We start from the raw sequence: 25,830 nt of genomic DNA on the forward strand, positions 1-25,830 counted from the left end.
TGTTCCTTACAGTTTGATAAAGTCAGAAGTTACATAAATCAAACAGGATGAAAACATTAAAAGGAGAGAAAGGTGGGCCTACATTTTAACTTTTCATTCTTGTTTTTGTTGCACTTTTGCAAAAGCAGTTGGACTTTAAATAGCCGGCCGCCACCTAAAGGTGAAGCTCGACGGAGATCTTTTTGCTTCTGCAGGTTAGTGGGTCACTCTCAGTTGTGTTGCCGCCCAGAATAGACGGAGCAAAAGTTCAACGAAGGCCGGCGCCATCAGCGTGAAACCAGACGGAGAGAGAAATCTGCCCGGTTCCTACCTGAGCCCGGTTCTGAGCCCAGTTCCTACCTGAGCCCGGTTCTCTTCCTGGGTCCGGTTCTTCCTCACCGGTTCGTCCTCCTCTCCCTCCACAGCTTTGCTGCTCAGCCGCAGCCTGTTCAGGACCGCAGCAGCAGCAGAACCAGGATGCACACTGGGGTTCGGACTGGTGTGTGTTGGAGTCAGGTTTCAGCTCCACACACACACACACACACACACACCCCATATGAGGAGACGGCTGGTATGTGGACAGATTAAGACCCTGCCATGCTGTGCTCCATCTTCTGTTACACCCTTAACGTCCTGCGAAAAGGTGCTAAATATGAATTATCATATTTGCCAAACCAAACGGCTGATTTTGCAATAAGTGAAACGTATTTTATGTTAAAGTTTTGCAGAAGAAATAACACTCTTCAAATTAATGCAAAAAATTAATTTTTCTAGTGTTGACATGAACAAAAGGGCAAACAGCGGCAGCATCAATAAAATAAAAGGAGTTAATTTCTGTCCAAAAGCTCAAATCTTTAGTCCAAGAAATGTTCAAAAAACCTGCTTCAAAAGTCAATTTGCTAGCAATTTTTTTCTGGAAAATTTCTGAAATTTTTCAAGAAAAGGTTCGACTTTCACTCCATCCATCCATCTTCTAACACCCTTGTCCCTTAGTGGGCTTGGGAGGGCTGCTGATCTCCAGCTAACATTCCAGGCGAGAGACTTTCACTCTATGAAATTCACAAGTTTTTTCTAGAAAACTGAGCTTAATCTCAAAATCTGAAATTTTTCTAGCAAATTTTTTACTTTTTTTTTAATCTCAGAAAATTGCAGAATCTTTAGAACAAATTTCTGGAATTAGTCTCCACATTTATTTCCCTTTTATTTATAGTCATTAATAAAACACACAGTGAGAAATTCAAGCATCAGAGCTGTTTATTTTCCAACAGAACATCAGACACTTCATGTATTTTCCCCATACATCTCCGGCCGACAGGTAAAAACACGAGTCCATGCTAAAAACAGAAAAGCCTCCACCTATCTACAGGCTGCGCTGTGTATGTACAGCAGGGCTAACACTCTAAACATCCGCTTCACACACCGGCTAAAAATCAAACGCCACAGAGAGAATAAATTAAACAAAAACGCTGCTGGATTATTTTCTGTCGATGTTTTGAACGATGAAGGTGCCAGGATTCGCTCCAGAGCAGCGAAACCTGCAGATTCCCTGAAACACTCGCAGATTTATGTGATTTTAGCAGAGCAGTTTCTCATGATATGCATGAATGCATGATGAGGAGGTGATGCGATGTACGGCGGCCTATTAGGGACATTATAGATATGAAAAAGGAAAAAGGAGGAAATTTCTGCCAAAAAACAAAAACAATTGTGAGAAAAAACCTTGGAAATATCTGAGTTTCTAAAGTAAATTTTTTTAAACATTTGTTTCAGTTTTTCATACCAAATTTGAGATTATTCACAAAATTTCAGAGTTTTTTCCAAAACAATTTCCAACATGTTTTTATTTCAACAAAATTTGAACTTAATCTCAAAATTTTTGTTTTATTCTAGTAAATTTTTGACTTCTCAAACTGAAATTTCCAAGTTTCTTTTAGCATTCCTGAAACTAATCTCAAAATTTATTTTTTTCTAGCAACTTTTAAACTTTTCAAACTGATAAATGTTCTAATTTTTTTTTTAATTCTCAGATTAATCTGAAAATTTTGGGGATCTTTCGAGCAAATTTTTCAACTTTTCAAACACAGAAGTTTAAAAATAAATTCTCCAAAATTCCAGAGATTAATCTAAAAATGTAAATATTCTAGCAACTTTTTGACATTTCAAACTCTTGTAATTTTTTAGATAAATTTCAGTTTTTTCTAGCAAATTTTTTGACTTTTCAATTTTAAACTTTTTTTTGCTAGAAAATTTCAGTTTTTTGTTTTTTTCTTGCAGAAATTTTCTCGTCTTTTTTGTTATTCTACTTATCCTGCCCCTAACACGCTGCGGTAGCAGTGGGCTACAGAACAGAATCAAAGTGAAAAAACACCCGGTTTTATAAAATTTATTCGGTTTGCGTAAAGGTTTATGTAGGATAAATAAATCTCGCTTAATGAGATTGATTGTTGTAAACTGCTTTTCTACGAAAACACGATTAAATAAGACTTTGGATATCAGTATCATCCCTTCATGAACAACATAAACAAGGAAAACAAAAACAAGAAGAAAGCAAATACAGATGCAGACAAGAAAACAAACAAAAATACAGTAAAATCTACAGTAACTTTACACAACATGTACAGCATTTTTACCATTTCACAAAACAAAAACTAAAAAAACAGGGTCAAATCAGTGTATAAATTCGCACCGATGGCCACTAGGGGGCGCTTGTTTACTGTTCTAGAGCTATTTTACAATAACAAAGAGGCCGGTTGAAACCAGCAGAGTTTCTGTGGCCTCTGTTTTCAACACTGAACAAGCCTTCATATGAGGAAGAAAAAGAAATGGAGAAGAGGAAGAATCGGCTGTGATCAAACAGAAAACCCAAATCAAAATGGTTCTTAAATCTGATGGGACAGACATAATCCCATCACTAAACTGGAAAGTTTCCATAATTTGTTTTTGTAGATTCAGGAAGAATAATCTGGCATTCAAAGTAATGCTGGTGATTATACAGACATTAAATTATTATTAATTATTCAAATTAGCTGGAATAATTTCCCATCTTCAAAGAAAACCACTTTTTTAAATAAAACTGTTAAACGTTATTGCATAAAGTAAGATATTTCATCTCTATTAAAGTAGTTTTTTTAAGGGAAAAATTCAATTTTTACAGCTGATTTTGTTCTGATGGGTCATGGCTGATATAATTAAAGCTACTGGAACAAATGATTAATTTGCTACTGTCCCTATTCTTCCTCTAACTTCATACCTGAAGGTTTAAAAAACACGGAGCGCTCACGTCTACTTTCATCTGCAGGATGAGGTTGAAAAAGAGAGGAAGTGGAAAACTGGCAGGGATGTGAGTGTGTGTGTGTGTGTGTATGAGCTGCTGTTAGGGCTGGGTTGCATCTTTACACACAGTGGAGACAAAATCTGAAGCTTTTCTCTGTTAAAATATCCCGATCTGCTGAGAAACATCAGAGCGGCTCGGAAACTAATGCTGGATTTCCTAAATATCCTTTCAGATCTGGCTTTTATTTAGTTTTAATTTAAAATTTAAATAAAAATGTCAGTTTTTCTGAGCACATTCTGTTAGTGTGAAGAAAATAAAAAGGTGCAGTTCAGAAAGGCAGCATTCAGTCTCTGTTAAACATATTAAAGATTTAGTTAACACAATTTACTCAAATATAAAGTCCAGCATTTTAGAGCCAGAATGATTAATCGATAATTGAATATTCGTCAACTGAGTAATGGATTAATCGTTAGGAAGTATACAGTGTAACTGGAACAACAGCTGATGAGCATGATTGGCTGACACAATTAATCAAATTAATCAATCGATTATAGCAATAATCTATTTTAGAAATCAACTAAGCGTTAAATGGAGCAACACCCTCTCCAGATTATGATGATAGCAAAGGCAATAAATCAAATTAATCACCATTAATCGATTATTGGATTAATGTAGTAATTGCTGAATCGCAGACAGACTCAAAAAAAGGCCAAGAGCTGAAAGAGCAACACACTCAAACGGTACAAAAAAACACATGGTGCAGAAAATAAACGTTTTCAAAACGGCGTTGAGCAACTAGACAGGGTCAACTTTTGGCAACTTTTAGGGTTGATTTGGCAAAATTTTGCCAGTCCATTTTTTTAATTATTCTATATTCCAAACAAGTTTATTAATTTCAACTGCAGTTTAATTTTTAATGCCACAAAAATGTGATATTTTAACAGAGATTTGAACACAAAGCTCAAAGCAACACAACTGAAACTGAAACAGCGGCAAAAGTTTGGCCAAAAAGCTTCAGCGTCTTTAGGAAGACGAGGGAGTGGGTTAGAGTTGGTGCAGCTAAATCCACCCGACACTGATGTGTAGGACAAATATTAATGATATCCCAGCCCTAGCAGCCTCTTTCTGCTGTGTGTGTGTGTGTGTGTGTCTAGTAGGAGTCGGTTTTGTAGCTTTGGTGCGCTTCAGAGGTGAGCTGGGTGGTTTCTGTGGCCGATGACGGCTGCATGACGATGGGATCGCTGCCGTCTAAAAGGAAAACAGAAACAAGAAAAACGTCAACGATTCAAAAAGAATCAGAGTTTATTTGTTATTTGATTAATTTTTATGTTATTTTGTGTTGTTTATGTTGAATGTGCTGATAACAGGAAGAGCAGATGCAGCGAAATGCAACTAATGGAGAAAGAAAGAAGGAAAAAAATAAAAAGAAAGGAAGAAACAAGATAAAGAAAATGAAAAGATAAAAAGAAAGGAAAAAGAGAAAGAAAAGAAAGCTTAGAGGAGGAGCTGCGCCTCAAAGGCGGGGCTAAATCCACCTAGCCATTTTACACAGCTGCATGGTTGCCATGGAGACTAAATAAAATAACCGAAACAACACTCCAGGTATAAAATGGATGTAAATGACAAATCCGGTGACGTAATTTGAGATACTTAGAAACAAATTCTGACTCGTGAAAATGTAATTGAAGATATCTTGAATTATTAACCATACTATTCAGAAACTAACTGCAGATATCTTAAATTACCATTCAGGACAGATGTCCAGAATGTGATCACGGACATTCAGAGGAAACAGATTTTATGGTAAGACGGCTTGCCGTAGCGTCCCGGTCCTCACCTCTCTCATCTGCAGTCATCTGGGCCTCCAGGTCCTCAGGGGACACGTAGAACTCGGGCTCCTGGTCCATCGGCGGCCGGGGTTTACATTTACCGCAGCAGCAGTTACAGCAGCAGCACAGGCAACAGCAGCAGTAGCAACCTGTTGCCAGGCAACAGAAGGCGAACAAAGCCTGGGGGGGCAAAGGTCACAAGGACACAATGTGAGAAATCACAACTTATGTCCATCCAAAGCGCTGTTTTTAAAGCCACAAACAAATCCCCAGAAAATCCCCAAAATAATCAGTCAGTTAGAAATAACAAATATTCATCACACTGAAACAATCCAAACAATTGTGTTAAAATAAATGACCTTTAAAGACTTAATTTGAGAAAAGAAAACAAATCTCAAAAAATGTTCTTGCTACGTTTTCTGACATTCAGCAAATATAAATAATTTTTGTAATTCTAACTGATCAAAAACAAGAAAAGTTTAGTTTGATTTAACTTCTGACAGAAAGGAAAAAAGTCTTTTTATTACCTGTAAATGATGCTTTCTAAATGTAGGCTTTTAATCAAGCGTTAAACTGCAATTCCTTACAAAACTGTGCAGTTTGAATATAAAGTATTTTAAAGAGTTTCAAGCACTTCCCAAACCTTGAAACATCTAATAAAAATTCAAGCATTTTCAAGCACTTTCAGGACCATTTTCAAGGATTCAAAGCCTCCATACAAACCCTGGATATCGTGATTGGGAGGAAAGCGAGTAAAAGAGGCTGGAAAAGTGTTCAGGTTCTCCTCATCTACAATAAAAAACAAACTGCAGTGGGTCACCTTGGCCCACCAGCTGGACAGAACGAAGTAGGTGTTGACGTTCTCCTCTCCGAACTGCTCCGCCACGTAGAGGCCCAGGGAGCCGTACTTGTCGTAGATGTTCTTCTTGGTGGGATCCACCAGGATGGAGTGAGCGTTGTTTATTTCTTTAAACTTTTCAGCCGCGTCCGGGTTGTCCGGGTTTTTGTCGGGGTGAAACTTCAGCGCCAGTTTTCTGCGAGTTAAAAAAATGAAGAAACACATCAGATTTCTGATTCAGGCTGCTTTCACACCTGATAGTTTGGTAGAATCAGTTTGATTGGTGACCAAATTTGTTACATTTTCAGCTGCTGCGGCTCGCTTTCCCACTGCACCAAGTCAAATGACACAAACCCAACCTGTTCCCCTCCTGGCCTGTGGGGGCGCTGCACCAAGAGGAAACGGCTGCACATAAAGGAAACGGCACAAAAATCTCGGAAGACACCAAGCGCAACTTTCTACAAAAATGGAGTCGCATCACATTTTAGCAGTTGTTCGATTTTCCTTGTCTTTGCTAATGATCATAGTCATTTCTCCTGCTAATGCTAGGCTAACGAGTTTGTTTTGCTTGTATTTACCCAGAAAGCCCTGCGGTCCACTTCCTGCTTTTGGAGCGGACTCTGGTCTACTTGGAGTTCACATATGGATTCAAACCAAACCAGAGTTCACTTCAACCGAACCCAAACCGAGGTTTGTCGGCGGACTGGAGTTTGCTTCTTTTGGCCCGGTTGTGCATTCTCACCTCCATAAAAGAACCAGACTTTCTACACAAACGGACTGGTACCAAAGGATCCTTCACTATTGGCACCTTTATCCCAAACTAGATAAATTATTTTTGTTTTGTTTGGCATTTTAACCAGACCTAGGAACAAGATTCTCACTTTTTATTCATGGCAGAATTGGAAGGAGGCCTAACTGGGTCCGGATGCTCCAGTATTGGTACCAAACATGCCTTCTCCTCTCCTTAATCTTGAATTTAATAAGAATCCCTATGATGTCTCAGGGTTAGTTGCACCACTTCACATGAGTAATGTTCTCCTGTTTGTTTCTGAAATCCCTCTCATAGTCTCCTAATGATGGGACAAAAGGCTGGATGACGTTTAGAAAGCCTGTCTTACAGCTCCCTGCCTCCCTCTAGTGGTAGAAAACATCACAGCAACAGAGGGATTTCCTTCCCGTTTGTTGACATTATTGCACACCTGTAACATTTCTTGATGTCCTCTGTTGTGGCGTTCTTGTCGACTCCGAGGACAACGTAGAGCGATTCCCCTGAAGTGGACAGAGTCCTCTGCCGCTGGTGGTCCATGGCCGCTCTGCTGCTCTCTTCTTCCCTTCTCACTCAGCTTCTCCCTTAAATAGGCAAAAACAAACAGTGGAGGACACATTTCATTTAAAAAATCATATTAAAATATTGAAGGCTGCTGCAGACAACTACAGAATAGCAGCATGCAACCCACCCTGATTTATCCTGCAACTCAGGATAAATAATTAATAAACATCAGAAATATTGATTACTTTGACGATTAATAGGATGGAAAGATCTGCATATTCTTCACCTCAGGCTTTATTAATACAATATTAGAAATATATTAAAAGATACAAATAAACAATTAAATTCCTTTTCTAATGAAGAAAGTAAATGTATTCTTGCCTAAAACTGAACAACAGCGTTACTTTAGTGAACACTTGTTTATTTGTACCAAAAGATGCAAAATACCTCAAACATCAACATCTGAAAAGACTTATGAATAATTAATCTAATTAATTGGATAGCAAAAGGTGCGTAATACACTTTTTTCTTTTTTTTTCTTTTTTTTACAGAATTTGAACGATTTGAATCTAACACTGCCACATGGGGAGTTCTGGGTAAAACATATTTACAAAGTTTTTCTTTTTCCATCTTAAATACAAAATGTCTTTATTTTCTTGAAAAGCTTTGGGTTACTGATCTCAGTGTGTTGTTCTCTAGCAAATGTTTCTTTTTTGAGTCTGTTCACTCCAGTTAATCAATTACTACATTTGTAGATTATTATTTGTGATCATCTTTGAAAAGCAGAAGTGGAGCCTCCTGCACAATGGACAAGAATGCAGCAAGTGATTTCTGGATGGTAAGTGTTGAGAACGAAGGAGACGCTGCACAGACTTTTTTAGAAACTCTTCTAATGGTAAAGCGTCTCCTTTCAGCGCTGAAAGTTAATAAAATAAGTAAAGTCTGAATGCTTTTCTTGGCTGATTTTATGCTCCGTGTGTCAATACAAATTATGATTCATCGATTGAGATCCTCGTTCTCAACATAAGTCAACAACAAAACACTTGTCTTTTCCAGCAGCCATTGTTTGGCGCATAAATCCAGTTGACCCAACATTCTGGAGTTCTGCTGGGGTTGCTAGACAATGGCAGGATTTTTTTTGGAAACGGCTCATTTCCAGACAATGAAAGAAACATTAACTTAGTGCCAAAAGAACAGCTGGGTGTTTTTTTTTTTAAGTTCTTAGTCTTTAGAAGCTGTTGAGACCCAAAAATGTGCAAAATGTGAATTTTATATAAAAATGTCCCCTTTAAAACAAAGAAAAATCTGAAGAAAAACCAAAACCTGTATTCAGATGGAGTCAGAGAGAACTGAACAAGAACCAGCCATCCTCTGAGGAGTCCGTCGTGACGCCATATGGTCAGTACTGAATTGGCCGCCATGCACTTCTTGTGTTACTTCTGGAGATTAACCAGAAGTAACACAATTCTCCGCCCTTCCTTGGCCAGGATTACCCAATGAGGACAATTCATCAGGAGCGGCGGGATTACCGGCACACTGACACCGTTCTGGTGTGTGTGAACGATCACGTCTGACCCGTTCAGGACGCTTCACACAGCGGCCAATCACATTTCACCTGGCCAACGTTTGTCTGTAACTGGGAGACTTTCTACAAACTTTTTACGTCTTAACGCAACTCATTTTCACAGACGGATTAAAATAAAGAAATAAGGGAAACATGTACATATGTTTGAATAAACGGGGAGGTTAAAAAGGTTCAAGTTTGGTTCAGTACGGTTGGATTTGAGATGGACAAACTCCTCTGTCTGGGATGATAAATCAATTAATTGCAATAATAAATTAAAACTACCTCATTAATTCCCTTTTGTCTGATTTATCGTTTCTCTTTTCCTACCAAAAGCTGAATGGTAAAAGTCTTCAGTCTGGTGCTTTGGTCTCAAATAATCTACTTCATAATTCATTTTGTTTGTTGTTTCTCTTGTTTTGTTTATTTATTTTGGATGTTTAAAACGTCTTCCAGGTCCAGTGTTAAATGTTCATTAGAATTTAAAGTTTATTTAGAATCAGCAAAGAGACCTCATTGTTATAACCAACATAAAGTAAACACAGCTGCTGTAAACACACAGCAAACTAAACGTCCGCTCTGATTCTGAGCTCCAACTGATCCGTTTCAACCGCAGCTCAAAATGAAAACCAGCATAAAACTGAGGACTGAAGTGTTTTGAAATGCAGAATCAACACAGATAAAAAAATAGTTGGGTTCCTATCCAAACTCATCTAACCTCAGTTTCTGCTTTCAACTGAAGATGACGCAGAATGACTTTCTGTTTGGCTCCTCAGAGATGACAACGAATAAAACGCTGCTACAAAATGATGCAATCAGCAACGATCCATTAGTTTAAAGCAGCACTGAATAGTAAATCAATAATATGATAAACACAAGATCAATTTCAATAGGTAATACATCTAATGGAATATCCAATATCTTCACCTTCACCTTCCATTTATTGCTCACAGGGAATTAAAGTCTGGTGAACTCAACTGACTCACTGTTCTTCGGTTACCTAGCAACGACCTGCTGGGTAACTCCTGGTTACCTAGCAACAGCTTGCTGAATAACTTGTGGAGTTTCATGTTTTGCCACTGAGCCTCATAACAGCTTAAAAATAAAATATAACATGGAGTGAAAACAGGATAAAACAGAACACAGGAAAGGTCACACCACTAGTTTGATAGAATTTCAGGTATTTAAAACAAAAGGCTAATCAATAATTATCAATAATAATGTCCAAAGTGCAGCCTTTGAATTCATTTTGGTGACCAATAATTTAAGAATGGCACGAATTTAGCCATCCAACATTTTTGTAAATTCTTTTAGGATAAAATTTAACGTGGTAAGTTTACTAGAGATGCACAGATATGAAAACTTGGGCCAATATTAATTTTGCTGTTAATGCCAATAATGGTATTTATCGATATTATAAATATTTCTCTGCACATCTCCACACCTTTGAAAAAAAAAACAAAAAAACCTGACCAGAAACAGACAGCAACAAGATGAAAACAATTATCAGTTGGTCATATTAGCCCAGTTTCACTTATCGGACAGATATAGATATGTTAAAAAATTACTAATATCGGCAGACACCGATGGTAGTGCCGATATATCGTGCATCTCTAAAGTTTATATCTTCTTAAGCGGAAAATGTTAAGTAAAACACAAAGAATTTTTCCTTAGTTAGGCCTTATTTTTATATTTAATAAGTTGTGCCACTGCCATTCAAACGCAGACTTTGGTAGACCCATCCATTTCACTTGGCTAAACAGCAAAGGTTGTAGAAGAAAATCTCAAAGGTAAATAAGTGTATACATTTATGTGAACGTTGTATTTATTGTTTTGTAATTATATTTTTGTGTTGTTAATTGGGGAATAAATACTTTCAGTTTGGGTATTTTGGTCACCACTGGCTTAACATATTATTAATCAGTCATTACTTAAGTAAACTGGTGATTACATTTGAAGCAAAACTAATTTAATTTAAAAGTTCCAATTAATTTAAAATTAAGAGTGCCAGCAAAGCACTTCGTGTTTGACACAGAGATTCATCCTCCGTTGGCTATAAACGGCCAGTCCAATTCATTAGCGGATGGTGAATCGGCACTCTGTCAGCATTCACTCGTTGGTTTTCTTAATGGATGCAGACACGCCAACAGCGCAGCACAAAGGAGGAATGATCTCTACTAAAGCAACCTGGATCGACTGCATATGGATTTACCTTCGTAACCTATTATTCAGAAGACCGCAGGGGAATTTTACTGAGTTAATTTTTAGATCCATGTAAGATCAGCTCAAAGTTTACAGACTTTTAGGATTCTATGTTAGAGGGTTTTTTGTACTTATTGGAGTGTAATAGTATAAATTTTATACTATTATGCTTCTTTTAGGTTTGTGTCATTGAGGTTCTGAATTGTTGTGAGATTTTATTGCTCCTGATTCTTTATATTACCAATATTTGTTCAGTTTTGTTTTATAAATGGCTGTAAAACTGAAATGAACTATTAGAGCGACTATTTAGAGCTGCTCTTGGTTTCCTTCTGTCTTTTATTGCAGCATTTACAATGTCAAGTTACAGTTTTTATTGCTGACAGTCGGAAGCTGTTGTTAAACCTCACCCAGGTTCATGTCAGCTGCATGTGACTGATTGGCTTTAACTTTCAGTTTTCACACTCTGGTGATACTTCCTTCAGATCCTACTGGGATATAAACCATTTTCTAACTAGCTGAGGCCATATTTGTACATATGATTTTTGCTTTTTTCTAATAAATTACAAGTTGCAACTAAAGAAACATAATTGCACATTCATTTTGGACTTTAAAATATCTAAAAGGAACTAGGGCTGAAACGATTAATCGGACTGATTGTGATTAATCAATTATTGTAACAATCATCTACTAAGTTAGTAAAGAAATAATCATTAATCCGAACACAGAACAACCATTTGCTAAAAGAACCGTACAGTCAGAGCAACAATTAAGCCAAAACTATAAAAATATTTACATTTTGCATTTAAGATGAAAAGACACTGTCTGTAAACACGTTCTACCACATGTTCTATTTTTGTAAATAAATATCTGATGAAGCACTTATTGGTGTCCAATTTTTAATCAATTTATTATAAAAAGTAACAGATTACACTGCACCCATTAGTTAAGGTAACAACGCCTCAGAATAGCAGAAAATGTTAATAATCAAGCAAAGGAACGTTATGCTATAATATTGTATGGAGTAAAAGGATTATTTTGTTATTAAAAAATTAACTGACTCATTTCTTCATTTGAAATTTTTAATGTATTTCTAAGACTTATGTGGTTACATTAAAAATAAGCAGAATGTCTCAATTTTTTTATCTGATTAATTGATTAATCGTCAGAATATTTGATAACTCAAATAATCGTTATCTGCTGCTCTAAAAGCAACTAATTGTTTAACTTCAATGTATTTAAAAAATACCTTTAATTAGGACTGTGGTTGGATGAAAAAGAATCCTAAAAAACAAACAATAAAATCTAAAAAACAAAATGTCAAACACTTCCGTTATTTATTCACATGTTCTTGTTCCTCTTAAAAGTGAAATCGAATATTAAAAAGGTGTTTTAAACTCACATACAGGGAAATTTGAACTGCAAGAACTGCACAAAAAATGTACCACAGGTTCCTTGATAGAATCAAATAGAAAATGAAGGGATTGCAAGACAACATCTCCCTTGCCTAAACTCATCAAAGAGAACATGATGTTGGTTATATTTATAGATTCAAAATGGTGGGATGTTGCTTTGATGCATTTTATTAGTCACTTATTCCCATTTATGTCTGATTGGTGAATTTCCAGTGACTGCTACTGAGGGAATAAAGTGTATGTTACATATAACTTATTTTTTTAGCTAATCTGAATATCCTGGATAGCGAAATCTTTCAAAGATAGGAAAATATCTGCAAATCTAAATGAATAATTGGCTTTTAAAAAGTTTTTATTTTAATTCGTGAATTATTTCGATCATGAATTCAAACATAATGCGTTAGAAACAAAGTCAGTGACGTCTCCTACTGCTCTGTAGCAGCTGAAAAGGCAAAACATAAAAATAAAAGCCATATTTATCCATCAGCCTAAATGCACCTGTCTCTCCTAACGTTTCAAACACAGACGTCAGCTGAGACATCAAAAGCGCAGAATGTAAATCCAGATTTATCTCCCAACTACTACAGGTTACTACAAGAACTAAACCTGTCATAGTGGAAGTAGCGGTATTCCGAATTGTAGTTATAACTTAACTGAGCAAAGATTTGAGAAGCGAACCAAAAACAGGTTGGTTCCGGAATCAAACTGTGGTTAAAGCGGATAATCTCCAAGCACCGCATCAAACGAAAGCAACCAGCATCCATGTTTGTTAACAGGGGTGTTTAGCTAGTCCATATCCTTGCCTACATTTAGCACTTTGCTCGCTAACTAATCCAAGGGCAGCAAAGCTGGCTAATGTTAGCCCCTTGGGCTAACTCTGTGCGTTTCTTACCTCTTTCTTTCCAACCGGAGTGATTTGGCTGTTGTTATTTTCCTTTTTGAACGAAGCCAACTTGGAGTTTTATTGTTCTCGCATCTCAGTTTTCGCTTCGCTCTCTGCCGCTAAAGCATTCCAAGACAAGGCAGCAGCAGAAAGTACCGCCGAGCTAACGGCTACACCGGGTGGGAGCGACCTGTCAGTCCGTGACAGCGATCCCTAGGAAAACTCCTCCCACATTATGGCAAGCCGTTAGCATCAACAATAATCCGTAAATCCGAAGTTGTGACATTTCAAGTTAGACTTTTTTTGTGTGTGTATTCCTTTTTTATTTATTCAACGTTATGAATGTAAGTCCACGTCAACATAAATCCAAGATAAAAACAACAAACAAAAAAACAACAAAAAAAAACGATAAATGTGCTGTAAAATTGAGGAATTTTGAGGTAAGAAAAGCTCACTTTCTGTGAGAATAAATCTGCTCATTATGATAAAAGTTCTGCATAACAAAATAACAGTTTGTTCAAAACAGTTGTATTATTAGGCTATCACTGTGCACTAGCATGTATGTAAAGCACATTATTTATTTGCTCATTAGAACAACTCATAAATGTAAATTATGATAAGGTTTGCCATATTTATGTGCATCTAAGCACACATATATTTGTAAAAAAAACTTTGAATAATATGGGTTACAACATTTAATTTCCCTTTGGAATCGATGACGTGTTTTTTAAATTGAATTGTATTATTGTTGACGCTAAGGCTTGCCATAAAACTCCGAAATGCGTGCGCATCCACTCACAGCAGGCGCGTCCACGATGAACAGGAAGTTCACTCATTCTACGTAAGTGGCGTAACAGACGCAGCGGAGAGAAAACTTCTGAGATATTTCAAGATTTAGCCGCAATTACTTAAATGTAAGTTGTTTTTTTTGAAAAAAATTTAAGTTTGTTATTTTTAAAGGAGTCTTGTGTGTGTGTTTATTTCCTTGAACAACTTAGGTGGTTGTTCTGCACGACTTTGGCCTTTAGTCGTTCATCTGTTTAGCCATGTCATGGGCTAACGTTAGCATAGACAACCAGAACTACACACAGCTAACGACAACTTCGTGGCTTAACTGTTAAAATTTAATTTAGTGAACGCAAACTCACCGCACAAGTTAAAGCAAGGCATTAACTAAATTAAATCATAAGGTGTTAGTCATAAGATAAAACAGAAAACGTTTGACAGATAGCTTTGCAAAGCTAACTTTTACAGCATTGTTCTTTATCTGGAGGGTTAGAAAGTTGTTTATAATTAAAAAGTAATTCTTTGTTCAGTCAAGGATGTGTGTCTAAGATGAGCAATATTTTTCTTTGCAGAAAAAGTACGTAGGATTTTTACTTTTAGTTAAATTCTGATTGCATTTGAAGAACAACTTTCTTGTAAACAACTTCAACTGGGTCACAACCTGAAATCTGGGTTTTATCAACAACCCCGGCTGTAGAACCCAATATGGCGATCCGCAACTCCCCTCCCCCCCATATGATCCAGCTGTAAAAAACTCACCAATTTAAATTTAACAAATTAATAAAATGTCTAACCAAACACCAAGCTAATGTAATTTGCTATAATTTGTGATGAATATGGGAAAATTAACTGATTTCAGTAGGATTTGGCAGATAACGAGGAAGAGGTGCTCAATTATGGACAGATGTTTGATCAAACATTTTTGATCTCTAATAAAATCTTAGTTATTTAACTTGACCACTTCTTATGAATAAATAATTTTACATTTCTTGTCTTTCTTTTTTTTAACATTTAAAAAAACTACAGTCAGCAGTTTGGACCAAGATGGCAACTGATTCTGTAAAAGACATGACCTCAGAAAACTGACATGTTGTTGCTGTGGCGTTGTTGTTTTTTTCCTCAGTTTGGGAGTAAAGATGTCGTCGGGTGCTCTGTTTCCAAGTCTGGTCAGCGGCTCAAGGGGAAGCTCTAGCAAGTACCTGGTGGAGTTTCGTGCTGGTAAAATGAGCCTGAAGGGGAACACGGTTACGCCCGACAAACGCAAGGGCTTGGTGTACATCCAGCAGTCCGATGACTCCCTGATCCATTTCTGCTGGAAGGACAGAACCACCGGGAACGTTGATGATGTAAGTGAAGATTTTATCCTTAAATTAAGCAAATAATTTAAAAACACATTCAGTGAAATCTGAAATGTTTATTACTTTCATAATGTGATTGGAAATTATTTCACTTAACAGTGCTGTCATATTATGTGTAGATAGTAATGTATTTTCTATTTTAAACTAAATTGAACCAAAATAATTTCCTTACCTTCTCGTTACTTGAGATGTTCTGATGCGTTTTGCTGTGGGTTGGCAAAACATTCAGGCTTTGATTCTTCATTTAGAAACGTAACGCTTAAAACTGTCCCAGGATTTAATAATTGGTTTTGGGTTTTTTGCAATCAAAATCCCTGATTGTGGTGGTACTCTAGGAATATTAGCAAGGAACTGAGAAATATTTGAGATAGATTTTCTTATTTAAATGTTGCTTTTTATATTTATAACATGATATGAAGTAAAGCAGAGGGAGCAGTGTAGTAGAATGAAGAAATACTGCAGGTTGGAGTTACCATTTCTTAAACCAAATCTTTTTGACAATTTTTGCGTAAAATTTGCAGTAAACTTTATGCAATAGCGAGAATTCAGGCATGATATATTAAATTTTTTTTAACTGAATTTCTGCCCAAAAAATGAAGTGGCTGATATAAATAATAAAGTTATTAAACTATATCTGATTTCTGTCTTTTTGTGCATTAAGAATATTTACAAGAAATTGTAATACAATATTTTTGCGATAAATTTCTTTATTTAAATGTGGTTTCATTGTTACCATATCACCTGATAAGTAAGGCAGAGGCAGCAGTGAAGTAGAAGAAATACTGCCACCTGCAGGTGGGAGTTAGCATCACATAAACTCAATGTTTTTGACCATTTTTTGCTGAAAGTTTAGAATAAACTCACAATAGCAAAAAAAAAAAAAAATGCTGGGTGATTTTCTGCAAAAACTCAACAGACTAAAGTAAATAATAAAGAAAATCTGATCTTTATCATTTTTGGGCTGATTATGAGGCTTACTTTCCAGTAGAACTAAATCAGAACTGAAATGTCCCACAGGATCTGATCATCTTCCCTGATGACTGTGAGTTTAAGAGAGTGAACCAGTGCACCACGGGACGCGTCTATGTGCTGAAGTTCAAGGCTGGCTCCAAAAGGCTCTTCTTCTGGATGCAGGTGGGAAGACGCTGCTAATCTGCTGAATGGAAATCTAAGTGGATATAAGACATGATTAACTTCTCAAACTGTCAACTCAGGAGCCCAAAACGGACAAAGATGAGGAGTTCTGCCGTAAGGTGAACGAGTTCCTGAACAACCCTCCCATTCCTGGCGCTCCGGGCAGCGGAGGCGGCAGCGGCCACGAGCTGTCGGCGCTGGGCGGAGAGGGCGGCCTGCAGAACCTGCTGGGAAACATGAGCCACAACCAGCTGATGCAGCTGATCGGTCCGACGGGGCTCGGTGGACTGGGTGAGGCACTCTGAGTAACGCTTTAGCTTTCACTAGCTGTGTCTCTATTAGCCGTAGAATTGCACAAACTGAAATTAAGAAAATAAATTTGCTTAATTTAAAAAAAAAAAAAAAAACCTCCAAGTTTTTTAAATGAAAAGTTTTTGCCCTTGGATGAAGTGGTTTTTCAGCCGTATGGAAATCGATGCGTCACAAAATTGCAATAAAAACACTTTTTTTTTTTTTTCCTTTTTTTTTGTCACTCGCTGAATATCCCAATGGAGTCAGTTTTTTCGGATTTCTTTTCCTTCACCACCATGTTTTATTAGTTTAGTCATCACCAAATGGGGAATCGAGGGAAATGAGTGCCTGCTGAAATTGATGTTGCCATGACGATTGTGATGGGTTATATTGTGCAGGCCTGTTGTAAAGCCTGAATGCTTCATCAGAGCAGCTTTTATAGATTTGTTCTGGTTTGTGTAAGGAGGCCTGGGAGCGTTAGCCGGACCTGGACTGGCGAACCTGCTAGGCAGCGGCGGCCCGCCCGCCAGCAGCTCCTCATCCAGGTAAGACCTCACCTCTGCATTGTCGAGACTTCCTCCTCTAGCGTGACGCTAACTCCCGGTCTCCATGCTAACCTCAGCTCTAGAAGCCAAGCAGCCACGGCCGCCTCTTCATCAGCTGCAGCCCCGAGACTGAGCTCCACCCAAGCACCGGCCACGCCTACGCCTCCTGCCGCCTCCGCTCCTGCCACTACTGCTGCTGCTGCCCCTGCTGCTCCAGGTACAACCACCTTAATTCTGTCTCACTGCAGATCTCGATGCCCAGTTCTGATTAATTAGTAGTTCATGCTACCAATTAATCGGACTTCTGTGTGAACGATTTACGACCCCAAAGCAGCTCCCCGTTTACCAAATTAATAATGGACGCCGCCATCTGTGGATTGATTTTAAATTCATGTTGTTTTCACATGTGAAAGTCTAGTAGACTCGGTTCAGTTGCGGACAAAACTACCACATTTGCTGCATTTCCTGTTTTAAATCAACCAAATTGACCGTCTCTGTCCTGAACTCCTTGCTGTTTTTTCCCCACTTGCAGCTCCAGCTCAGGCCCCTGTGACGCCGGCCTCCGTTGGAAGCCCTCCTCCTCACCAGCCCATCCAGCTCAGCGACCTGCAGAGCATCCTGGCCAACATGAACGTTCCTGCAGCCGCTGCAGCGGCGCAGGGATCTGCAGGTCAGCAGGCCGTCGGGTTCGCTCTGCTGCTGCAGGGAGACGGAGGACGCTCCATCTAACGATGTGGTTTGTCTCCTCCAGTGGACCTGGCGAGCGTTTGCACCCCGGAGATGATGGCTCCCATCCTGACCAACCCTGAAGTCCAGCAGAGGCTCCTCCCCTTCCTCCCCAGCGGAGAGAGCCTACTGCAGAGCACCGAAGAGATCCAGAACACCCTGAACTCGCCGCAGTTCCAGCAGGTAGAACCACACCAGGCATGGACGGTTCTTCATCTGTTTGGTTCGGTTCTGACTCTGGTTTCTGTCTGACTTCAGTCCATGAGTATGTTCAGCAGCGCTTTGGCTTCGGGGCAGCTCGGCCCGCTGATGAATCAGTTCGGTCTGTCGGCTGAAGCTGTGGACGCTGCCAACAGGGGAGGTAGGACAAACACACCCCCTTACATCATGGAAAGTTTTATTTTGTAAATTTAAAATAAATTTTAAAATGTTGTCAGATATTTACTAAATTACCATTTTTTCCCTTTATAACGGCTTTAATGCGTAGTTATGTGACGTGTCACTTCTGGGATCTTCGTTACTGACCGCCATCTTGGTAGGCAGTTGCTATGGCAACAGTAGAACAAGCTCTTGCCTCATTCATATCTAATTTGTACACAATGCAAGCACATTGTAACTCTGTTTTGACCTCTACCTACCTGTTTAGTACTAAGATAAATATCAGTGACATTAACTGCCAAACTAGCAAAATTAGCTTAGCTAATGTAGCTTTTATCTGATAGCTAAGGCGAACATGTACTTACTCTGCCAGACACCAGAACCTTGTTATTCCCACAAAGAGTTCGTACGATCTGTATAAATTTGTTGAAACATTGATTGTATCCATCTGTGGATTTCAAGCCGCAAAGCTCCTCCATTGTGTACGCACTCTTCCTGTTCACTGGGTGGTGAACTGCAGATCGGAGGCAACTCGTCCACATCGTCTGACATGTTTCCATCATCTTTCTCATATGGGTTGATGCTGACAGCAGCCATTTTGTTTGTCTGGAAGCCATGGTTCATCTATGCTTTGTGCCGTGCTTGCCTACCAAGATGGCGCTGATCACATCCGGTTCAGACTTGCGGGAACTAGGTATACTCCATCGTACAAACAGATTTTAACTAGTCATTTTCCAAATTGAGCTAATTCCTGCCTTAGCTGCCAAAGGAGCAGGAACTAATATTTAAGGTAAATCTCTGTTTTTAAATCCAACTTAGCTGTGTTTCTATGTGCTTTCTGAAGTATTGCATTAGAAAATGTTGATAGAAACTGCAAAATTAAAATTTCTATGTTTCACGTAGACTGGTTGATTCGCTCTTACCTAGTACATGGAAATACGACTAATTTGCATTTTCTGGGGTCTTTTGCTACATCTTAAAGTTCACATGACGCATTGATGTAGCGGTTAGATCTGAAATTCAGACGGTCTCCACTGCTTTTGGGGCAGGCAGCTCCTTGACGCATTAGTCCATCTATTTTTAAGAAATCTGGTCTTTCTGCATCTCAAACATGTTTCTGTTTCCTCTTCAGACGTGGAAGCGTTTGCCAGAGCTATGCAGGGCAGCAAAGGAGACTCCAAAGAGAAGAAAGAAGATGACGAAGACATGAGTCTAGATTAGAGACCAGCCTGCCAAGTCCCATCGCTCTCTCTACTTTTTGTTTACTTTTCCTCCCACTTCAGCATTGTCTTAAATGTTTTTATATACCAAAGGCAATGTTTCTACACCATGTAGATGTTTCTCTTGCTGCGACTAAGCCTTAAGTTTTCCTTTCTGCGGTTGAAGTACTGTCTGCCGTTGGCTTTTTGGGACTAGATCTTTATTAAAGTACAAACTGAAAAACACTTAAGCGTCTAGTTTTATATGAAAAAGACTTTATTCAAACAAATGAGGGCTGGGAGTTGCAGCTTATTCATTGAGACACTTTAAAAATGTTAGCACACAAAAAAAAGCTTCATTTTCTTGTTTGTTACATGGGTTCAAAAATAAAAGGGGTGCAGATCATATGAGAAAGTTGGTTTAAGAAAAGGTAAATAATTATAGAGAAGGGGTGATTTAAGGTCAAAATTATTGGTTCGCAGCGATTTTTTTATGTGACTGAAAAAACTGAAAATTTTCTTACATTTACAAAAATTTAGCGGCTTATTTAAGTTGGCTCAATTTAAAACAAACAAATCCATCAATTTCTATGAATTTAGCCAGTTCATGAAGCCCCATTGTCAAATATTAGTGTATGGAAGTCGGAACATAACACTTTCATGAAATATCGCAAAATTGGAGTATTATTAATTTTTTTTTTTTACATTTTAATTTTATATCAGTGCATCTTTATATGAAACCAATAATTACAGACATAGCACAAAAACGTGAAAATATAAAATATGCTTTTTTTTCTCCCCCTAAGAATAAAATAAATATTAATATATATTTTAAATTAGCTACAGTAACATGACACCCACCACCAGTACTTTGCTGTCAGGGAATGTGAAGGCTCTACATGTGAGGGCAGCCTCGGGTTCCGACGGCTCCGTGAACAGACAGCGGTCCGGACAGCGTCACGGGTCGACGGTTGATGCTAACATGGCGGAAACACCCGTGGAACACCGGAAACCCGTTAGGATGGCTGGCCGCTGCGACCCCACCTGGCGGACAAAAGAAAGTTTACAGAGTGATTAGAAAAACGGGCGTATGTTATTTCATTTTTGAAGTTGCTCTTTTGATAAAAAAAAGTACCCCCTTTAATGATAAGAAGAAGCCAGATGTTAAATTAGATAAAACTGTACAGCGTTTCAAAGGAGGAGGAAAATCTGCCGAATAACCGTTAGAAGATTATTTTTTGCAGAAGCAGGAGGACCCAGTCACTAGGGATCGCGGAAGCAATATTATCTTCGTAAATACTTTAATTAAGGCTCTTAAATTTTGTCAAGGCAGTACTATTTTGACGTATATATTCTATGTTTTATTTTTTACAAGGGACTTTTCCATTAAAAGTTTGAGTCACGCGCAATCTGTGACGCCAGGCGGTTGCCGCTACCGCTAACTAGCAGCTAGCAAACTAGCTAGCTAGCTAGCTAGCTTTTTCTGCATCTGTGTAGCAAATATCGCCATTTGCTACACTTCTTTTGCCCCATAAGATTCTAGGTACATTATGTGCAAAGAAAAGCTTGGCACTAAAGAGAGTTAGCAAGCCCTGTAAGAAGAGTTAATGGCACTAATGGCCCAGGGAAGGAAATAGGGTAGGAAAAAAACATAATTTCTACATAATCATATTTGTTCTCTTAACTGCTGGTATGAGTTTCATATCAATAGGACAATATTTTGGGAAAATACATAGGGCATGCAGATACTGGGGGGTTAATAATTGACTCCCAAAAATGCATATCCCTTCTAACATGGAGACATAAAGAGCAAAGAGGGATTTCACCTTTTCTACATAATCACGCTTGTTCTATGAGCTACTAGTACAAGTTTCATATCAATAGGACAATAGACAGGGGATGCAGATATTGGCAGGCTCAGAAATTAAAATGCATCCCCTCCTATATTAATAGACTGGATAATTAAGGGTGATATCAAATTTTCTACATAATGGGCCTCTGTTTTGTCATGCATTAAGCTATTATGGTGTTAAAAGAAAAAGTGGGGAATTTCAAACCATTAAGTGGAGAACATTTTCATCAGACATTGACATTGAACCACAGAAGAAAAGGTTCTGTCTCCTTCAGTTTTTACTTCTGTACGGTGACAAGCAGCAGATCTAGGGTGGCCCAGTGCCCCCAATATCAAGAAAACTTTGAAATTGCGATATGATTGACCCATAGCATCTCCACCTATTTTACATTACACAAGCAACTATGTTACCTTCAGTTTTGTAAATGCTGTACATATCAAACATAACTTAAAGAGATGGAGGTCAATTTTAAGTTGTCAAATTGTGAAGTCAAAATCTTTTGATTTCTCAACAGCGCTTCTCTGTGATGCCGTTTACATCCATTCTCTTAGGAGCGTTGAACTGAGAAGTAGTTCAGCAGATGTGCAGTCTCACCAGGTATTTGCTAATGTTGCTGCCAGTAGTCTGAAGGAGCTGAGCATGAAGATGCGGGGAGGTGCATGAAGCTCAAAAAAGTTGATTTTAGATTTTTTTTAATATCCTCTTCAATATCCCAGCCACAGAAATACTTGTGGCTGGGATATGTGTGAGCATTAGCAGACACTTTCTTTAAAGACAAAGAGGAAACCCTGAAATTGTGCGGAGAACTGTGATATTGTACTCACTTGGTGCACCGCCAAGGTACATGGTAGCTTTGGTCCCTGCAGAACGGTTCTGTTTGGGGCCCGTGCTCTTCTCTGCGCTTCCATCCACAAACAACTTCAGAACGTTGTTCCTCTTCTCCACTGGAAGAATACATCAGCATTAACGGAGAGCGGTTCTGTTTGGGGAAGATGACTGGTTGCTGTAAACCCACCTTTGATTGTGTGCCAGCGCCTGTTACACAGAGGTTCTTCAGGCATTAGTGAGGTAGAGAATTCACCTTTGCCACTGATTACTGAAACAGTCACCTAGACACAAAAACATCTTCCTCAGGTTTTATTTTTAGGATTTCTTGAACAACGACGACAAGAAAAATCTCCACCTTCTTCCTGCTGTTTCTCTTGTTCTTGGGGAAACCTTTACTCACCTCTCCCTGGCTTAGGAACAAGCTCAGGTATTGGTCAGATGAAGTTCCAGCATATAACAGCAGCCCAGAGTCTGAAGCGGGTCGAACTTCCAGCTGGATCTCTAGGTCTCGACCCAGAACCAAAGAGTCATCTGCCAGGAGGCAGAGACATGTCAATCAGTGGATACTCTGACCAAAAAAGGTTTCAAACAGCTGAAACTGGGAAAAGACGGGGAGGGTAGCTACCAATCTTCAGGTGTCCTCCCTGTTTGGAGAAGTATGCTCCATGTTGCAGAGGGTTCTGGAAGCATGGAACCGCCCCCTGGCTGAACGATGGGCTTCCTGCAGGAACTGCGTTCAGTTTCAGGTCCTTGACACATCCGATGAAACCATCAAAACGTTTCGGCTGGAGTTCAGACACAAACAGTGAGAATGACGTCTGATAAAGGTGTGCACCTTTCTAACCTTATTTCTGTCTCCAGAACATAGCCAGTTATCCTCAGTGGGACTTAAACCCTCGTGGTCTGTTTGGGTCACATTGACCCCGTGTGCGCTTGCTTTTGGAAACTGACGGTCTGTTGTTTGACCCAGACATTTGTCACACTAAAACTGTGGGAGAGTTAAAGAAGAGCTATTGTTCTGGATCATTGTCCTGTTGATGACCCAGTTAGGGTTGGACAGACGGCCTCATGCTTGACTCTGGAATACATAACCCTGACCCGGTTTCTAAGGGTGTTTTCACACCTGATAGTCCAGTAGACTTGGTTCAGTTGAAACAATGGTTACATTTTCACACTGTACCGTGTCAAATGATCCAAACCCTTTGAGCAATCTGTTTCCCTCCTGGCCTGTGGCGGCGCTGGGCCAAGAACCACTGAAGGGAACAACAAAAAAACCTCTGGAGAAGACACTGAGTGCAACTTTGTTCTTCACAAAATATGAGAAAAAAAATTGTTGTGGTATCAGATTTTAACGGTTGTAGGATTTCTCTTTTGTCGTGACTAAAGGCCTCGAGCCATTTCTCCTGCTAACTTGTATTTTCCCATAATGCCCTGCGTTGTAGTCAGGAATTAAGAGGCATCTAGGTCCTTATTTGGAAAAAAATACAATTCCTGAAACAGACATTTTACGATACTTTGACTCCTCCAGACATGGAAAGTAATAAAATAACATTTAATACTTTAACATATCCTGAGCATATGAATGATGAAAGCTAGCTGTGTGAGTTTTAAAATAAGTAAGTTTAACCTTCACTGAGGCCGGGACTCCTCCGATGAATAACGGTCCGCTGATCCGGATCTTTCCGCCTCCGGCTATCCTCTTAGCTCGACCGCTGATGCCATCCACCGTCAGACTGACTTTATTCCCTTCATGCTTAATGAAAACCTGTGATAGAGGAACATCTGGTGAGTCCATTTATGAAGCAATACTTTCATGATTTCCCCCATATTGTAATCGACTAGATCAGGGGTTTCAAGCCGCTAGTGGCTCTTAACTTTGGATAAAAATAAAGAACCAGCTGATGTTTTTAAATTAAAAACTTGTTTGTTAATATATCTTACCAGTTTTTGAGTTTATTTCTACAATATTTACATTGAATTTCCATAAATAATGACACTAAAAATACTAGTAAAAGGTTTTTAGATACATTTTGTCTTGTCTTTCTAAATTCATTTTTATTTTTTTACTTATTTTTTTCTATTCCCCAGAAAAGAGATGCATCCTTTTTTTTAATAAGGATGTAGAGAGTCAATTATTATTTAAATAATATTTTAAACACTTTTAAAATACTGTTCTATTTAAAAATACTATCTTGTATAGTATTTTAAAATCCTATTTAAATGCTAATTTAAATATTGTTACATTTTGTGTTAAATTTTTTATTCAAATAGTATTTTAAGTATTATTTAAAATAGTATTTTAAGTACTACTGTAAAATTAATATTTAAAATACTATTTTTAATATCACATACTAAAAATATAAATAAAATTGTGATTCTTTAATAATGACAACAAATTTCCTATTTATGTAAAATTGTGATTTGTGTTTTTCAAAAACATTTGCTGCTCTAAACGAGTTTTATTTGCCTGAAACTCTTAAACAAGTCATTAATGTGGAACAACAACTATTTTTTCTGGAACAGGAACAGTTTTCATAAATAATTGTTTTTGGAAACCTTAAAGCCTGTGGTACTCATCATTGTTGTGGTGGAGGATTAATAAATCAATATCTTCAGAAAGAAAGCAGCTTATAATGTGACCAAGTTGTCTCCCAAGCATTCAACATTCTGTTTTCTCCGCCACGCTTTATAAAAAGTGTACCGATTTTCTGGAAGTATTTTGAAGCAAGTAAAAATTAAGAAAGGTTAGCTGGTTTAATGTAGTTATTTGTCTTTATATGTACATATCTTGCGTGGAAGACCGTACCGGGTGCCACCGCTCGTCGTCGTATTTGTTCAAGCTGCGCACTTTGACGTTACTCCTGGGTGACTCCACTGAGAGGATCAGGTGACCTTTTAGGACGCTGAGCAACATGGCCGCTCCGCCATGCTGCCTGCTGGCTGCGTACAGAACGCAGCCATCAGAGGAGTTGATCTTCACCTCCAACGACAGATGAGAACTGAGGAAAAATCAGTTTAATTAGTGAGTATTTAGGGCTCCTCTACATGCAATATCAGGGCCGCTGTAGATAGAGTTTGGCAGCAACTAGTTATATTTTTTTTTAAAATTCAGATTTTGAGATTTATTGTAAATTTTCTAGAAAAGATTTCTCCAAAGAAAGTTACAGATTTGCAAGAAAAAATGTGCAAATACTTTTTCTTTAATTCAAAAAAATTCTAATTAATTAGAATTAGTCTAAAATTTCAGGAGTTTTTTTTATTTCCAAGTATTTTTCCTAGAACATTTTTGGAATTTCACACTCACATGGTTCTGACCACTGGATCGTATTTCTGGTAGCTGTGGGCGGAGCCGCTGAAATGCGTCGCTCTGCTTTCGGGGTGCGACAGCTCCCCCTGGCAGGACTCCCTGGTACTGCGGCTGCGAGATTTCGACGGCTTCTTTTGATTACCCTGAGACAGAAACGTGTTTACAGTTTCTAAA

The 25,830-nt window shown here is 38.4% G+C and overlaps 4 protein-coding genes across 8 annotated transcripts in view; 1 reads left to right on the forward strand and 3 right to left on the reverse strand.

The window, feature by feature from the left end:
- LOC103148221 (laminin subunit alpha-5) overlaps positions 1-535 on the reverse strand; it is a 30,938-nt gene extending 30,403 nt beyond the window's left edge. Inside the window, 2 exon segments of the mRNA XM_007566896.2 lie at positions 340-424; positions 531-535. Of these exon segments, the coding sequence (XP_007566958.1) occupies positions 340-424; positions 531-535 (90 nt within the window).
- A 1,741-nt stretch (positions 536-2,276) lies between these two features.
- LOC103148188 (dnaJ homolog subfamily C member 5-like) lies at positions 2,277-13,469 on the reverse strand. 2 transcript variants are annotated; one of them, XM_016679029.1, is made up of 6 exons: positions 13,261-13,469; positions 7,120-7,270; positions 5,903-6,116; positions 5,091-5,262; positions 4,383-4,501; positions 2,277-3,346 (listed from the first exon to the last, which is right to left on the reverse strand). In XM_016679029.1, the coding sequence occupies exons 2-5, from the start codon at positions 7,224-7,226 to the stop codon at positions 4,404-4,406; spliced, it is 591 nt and encodes a 196-aa protein (XP_016534515.1). In that variant the 5' UTR covers positions 7,227-7,270; positions 13,261-13,469; the 3' UTR covers positions 2,277-3,346; positions 4,383-4,403. The 2 variants fall into 2 exon arrangements, with proteins under 2 accessions (XP_016534515.1, XP_007566906.1); XM_007566844.2 differs by having other exon boundaries at positions 2,277-4,501.
- Positions 9,887-19,914, forward strand: LOC103148189 (proteasomal ubiquitin receptor ADRM1-like). Of its 4 annotated transcripts, none has more exons than XM_016679020.1 (10): positions 9,887-9,905; positions 15,161-15,383; positions 16,413-16,529; positions 16,610-16,820; positions 17,284-17,365; positions 17,443-17,582; positions 17,898-18,035; positions 18,117-18,274; positions 18,350-18,452; positions 19,602-19,914. In XM_016679020.1, the coding sequence occupies exons 2-10, from the start codon at positions 15,174-15,176 to the stop codon at positions 19,688-19,690; spliced, it is 1,248 nt and encodes a 415-aa protein (XP_016534506.1). In that variant the 5' UTR covers positions 9,887-9,905; positions 15,161-15,173; the 3' UTR covers positions 19,691-19,914. The 4 variants fall into 4 exon arrangements, with proteins under 4 accessions (XP_016534506.1, XP_007566907.1, XP_007566908.1 ...); XM_007566845.1 differs by lacking the exon at positions 9,887-9,905 and adding an exon at positions 14,030-14,092; XM_007566846.1 differs by lacking the exon at positions 9,887-9,905 and adding an exon at positions 14,030-14,092 and having other exon boundaries at positions 17,287-17,365.
- A 13-nt stretch (positions 19,915-19,927) lies between these two features.
- Positions 19,928-25,830, reverse strand: part of lama5 (laminin, alpha 5) — a 94,752-nt gene continuing 88,849 nt past the window's right edge. The window contains exons 73-80 of the mRNA XM_016679032.1: positions 25,654-25,799; positions 25,156-25,348; positions 23,977-24,114; positions 22,975-23,134; positions 22,750-22,880; positions 22,537-22,630; positions 22,346-22,465; positions 19,928-20,712 (exon numbers count right to left, since the gene is read on the reverse strand). Coding sequence (XP_016534518.1) covers positions 20,564-20,712; positions 22,346-22,465; positions 22,537-22,630; positions 22,750-22,880; positions 22,975-23,134; positions 23,977-24,114; positions 25,156-25,348; positions 25,654-25,799 — 1,131 coding nt within the window. The 3' untranslated portion in view covers positions 19,928-20,563. The remainder of the gene's footprint in view (positions 20,713-22,345; positions 22,466-22,536; positions 22,631-22,749; positions 22,881-22,974; positions 23,135-23,976; positions 24,115-25,155; positions 25,349-25,653; positions 25,800-25,830) is intronic.

The sequence above is a fragment of the Poecilia formosa genome, unplaced genomic scaffold (genome assembly GCF_000485575.1).
Source record: "Poecilia formosa unplaced genomic scaffold, Poecilia_formosa-5.1.2 Scaffold200, whole genome shotgun sequence".
Lineage (NCBI taxonomy): Eukaryota > Metazoa > Chordata > Actinopteri > Cyprinodontiformes > Poeciliidae > Poecilia > Poecilia formosa.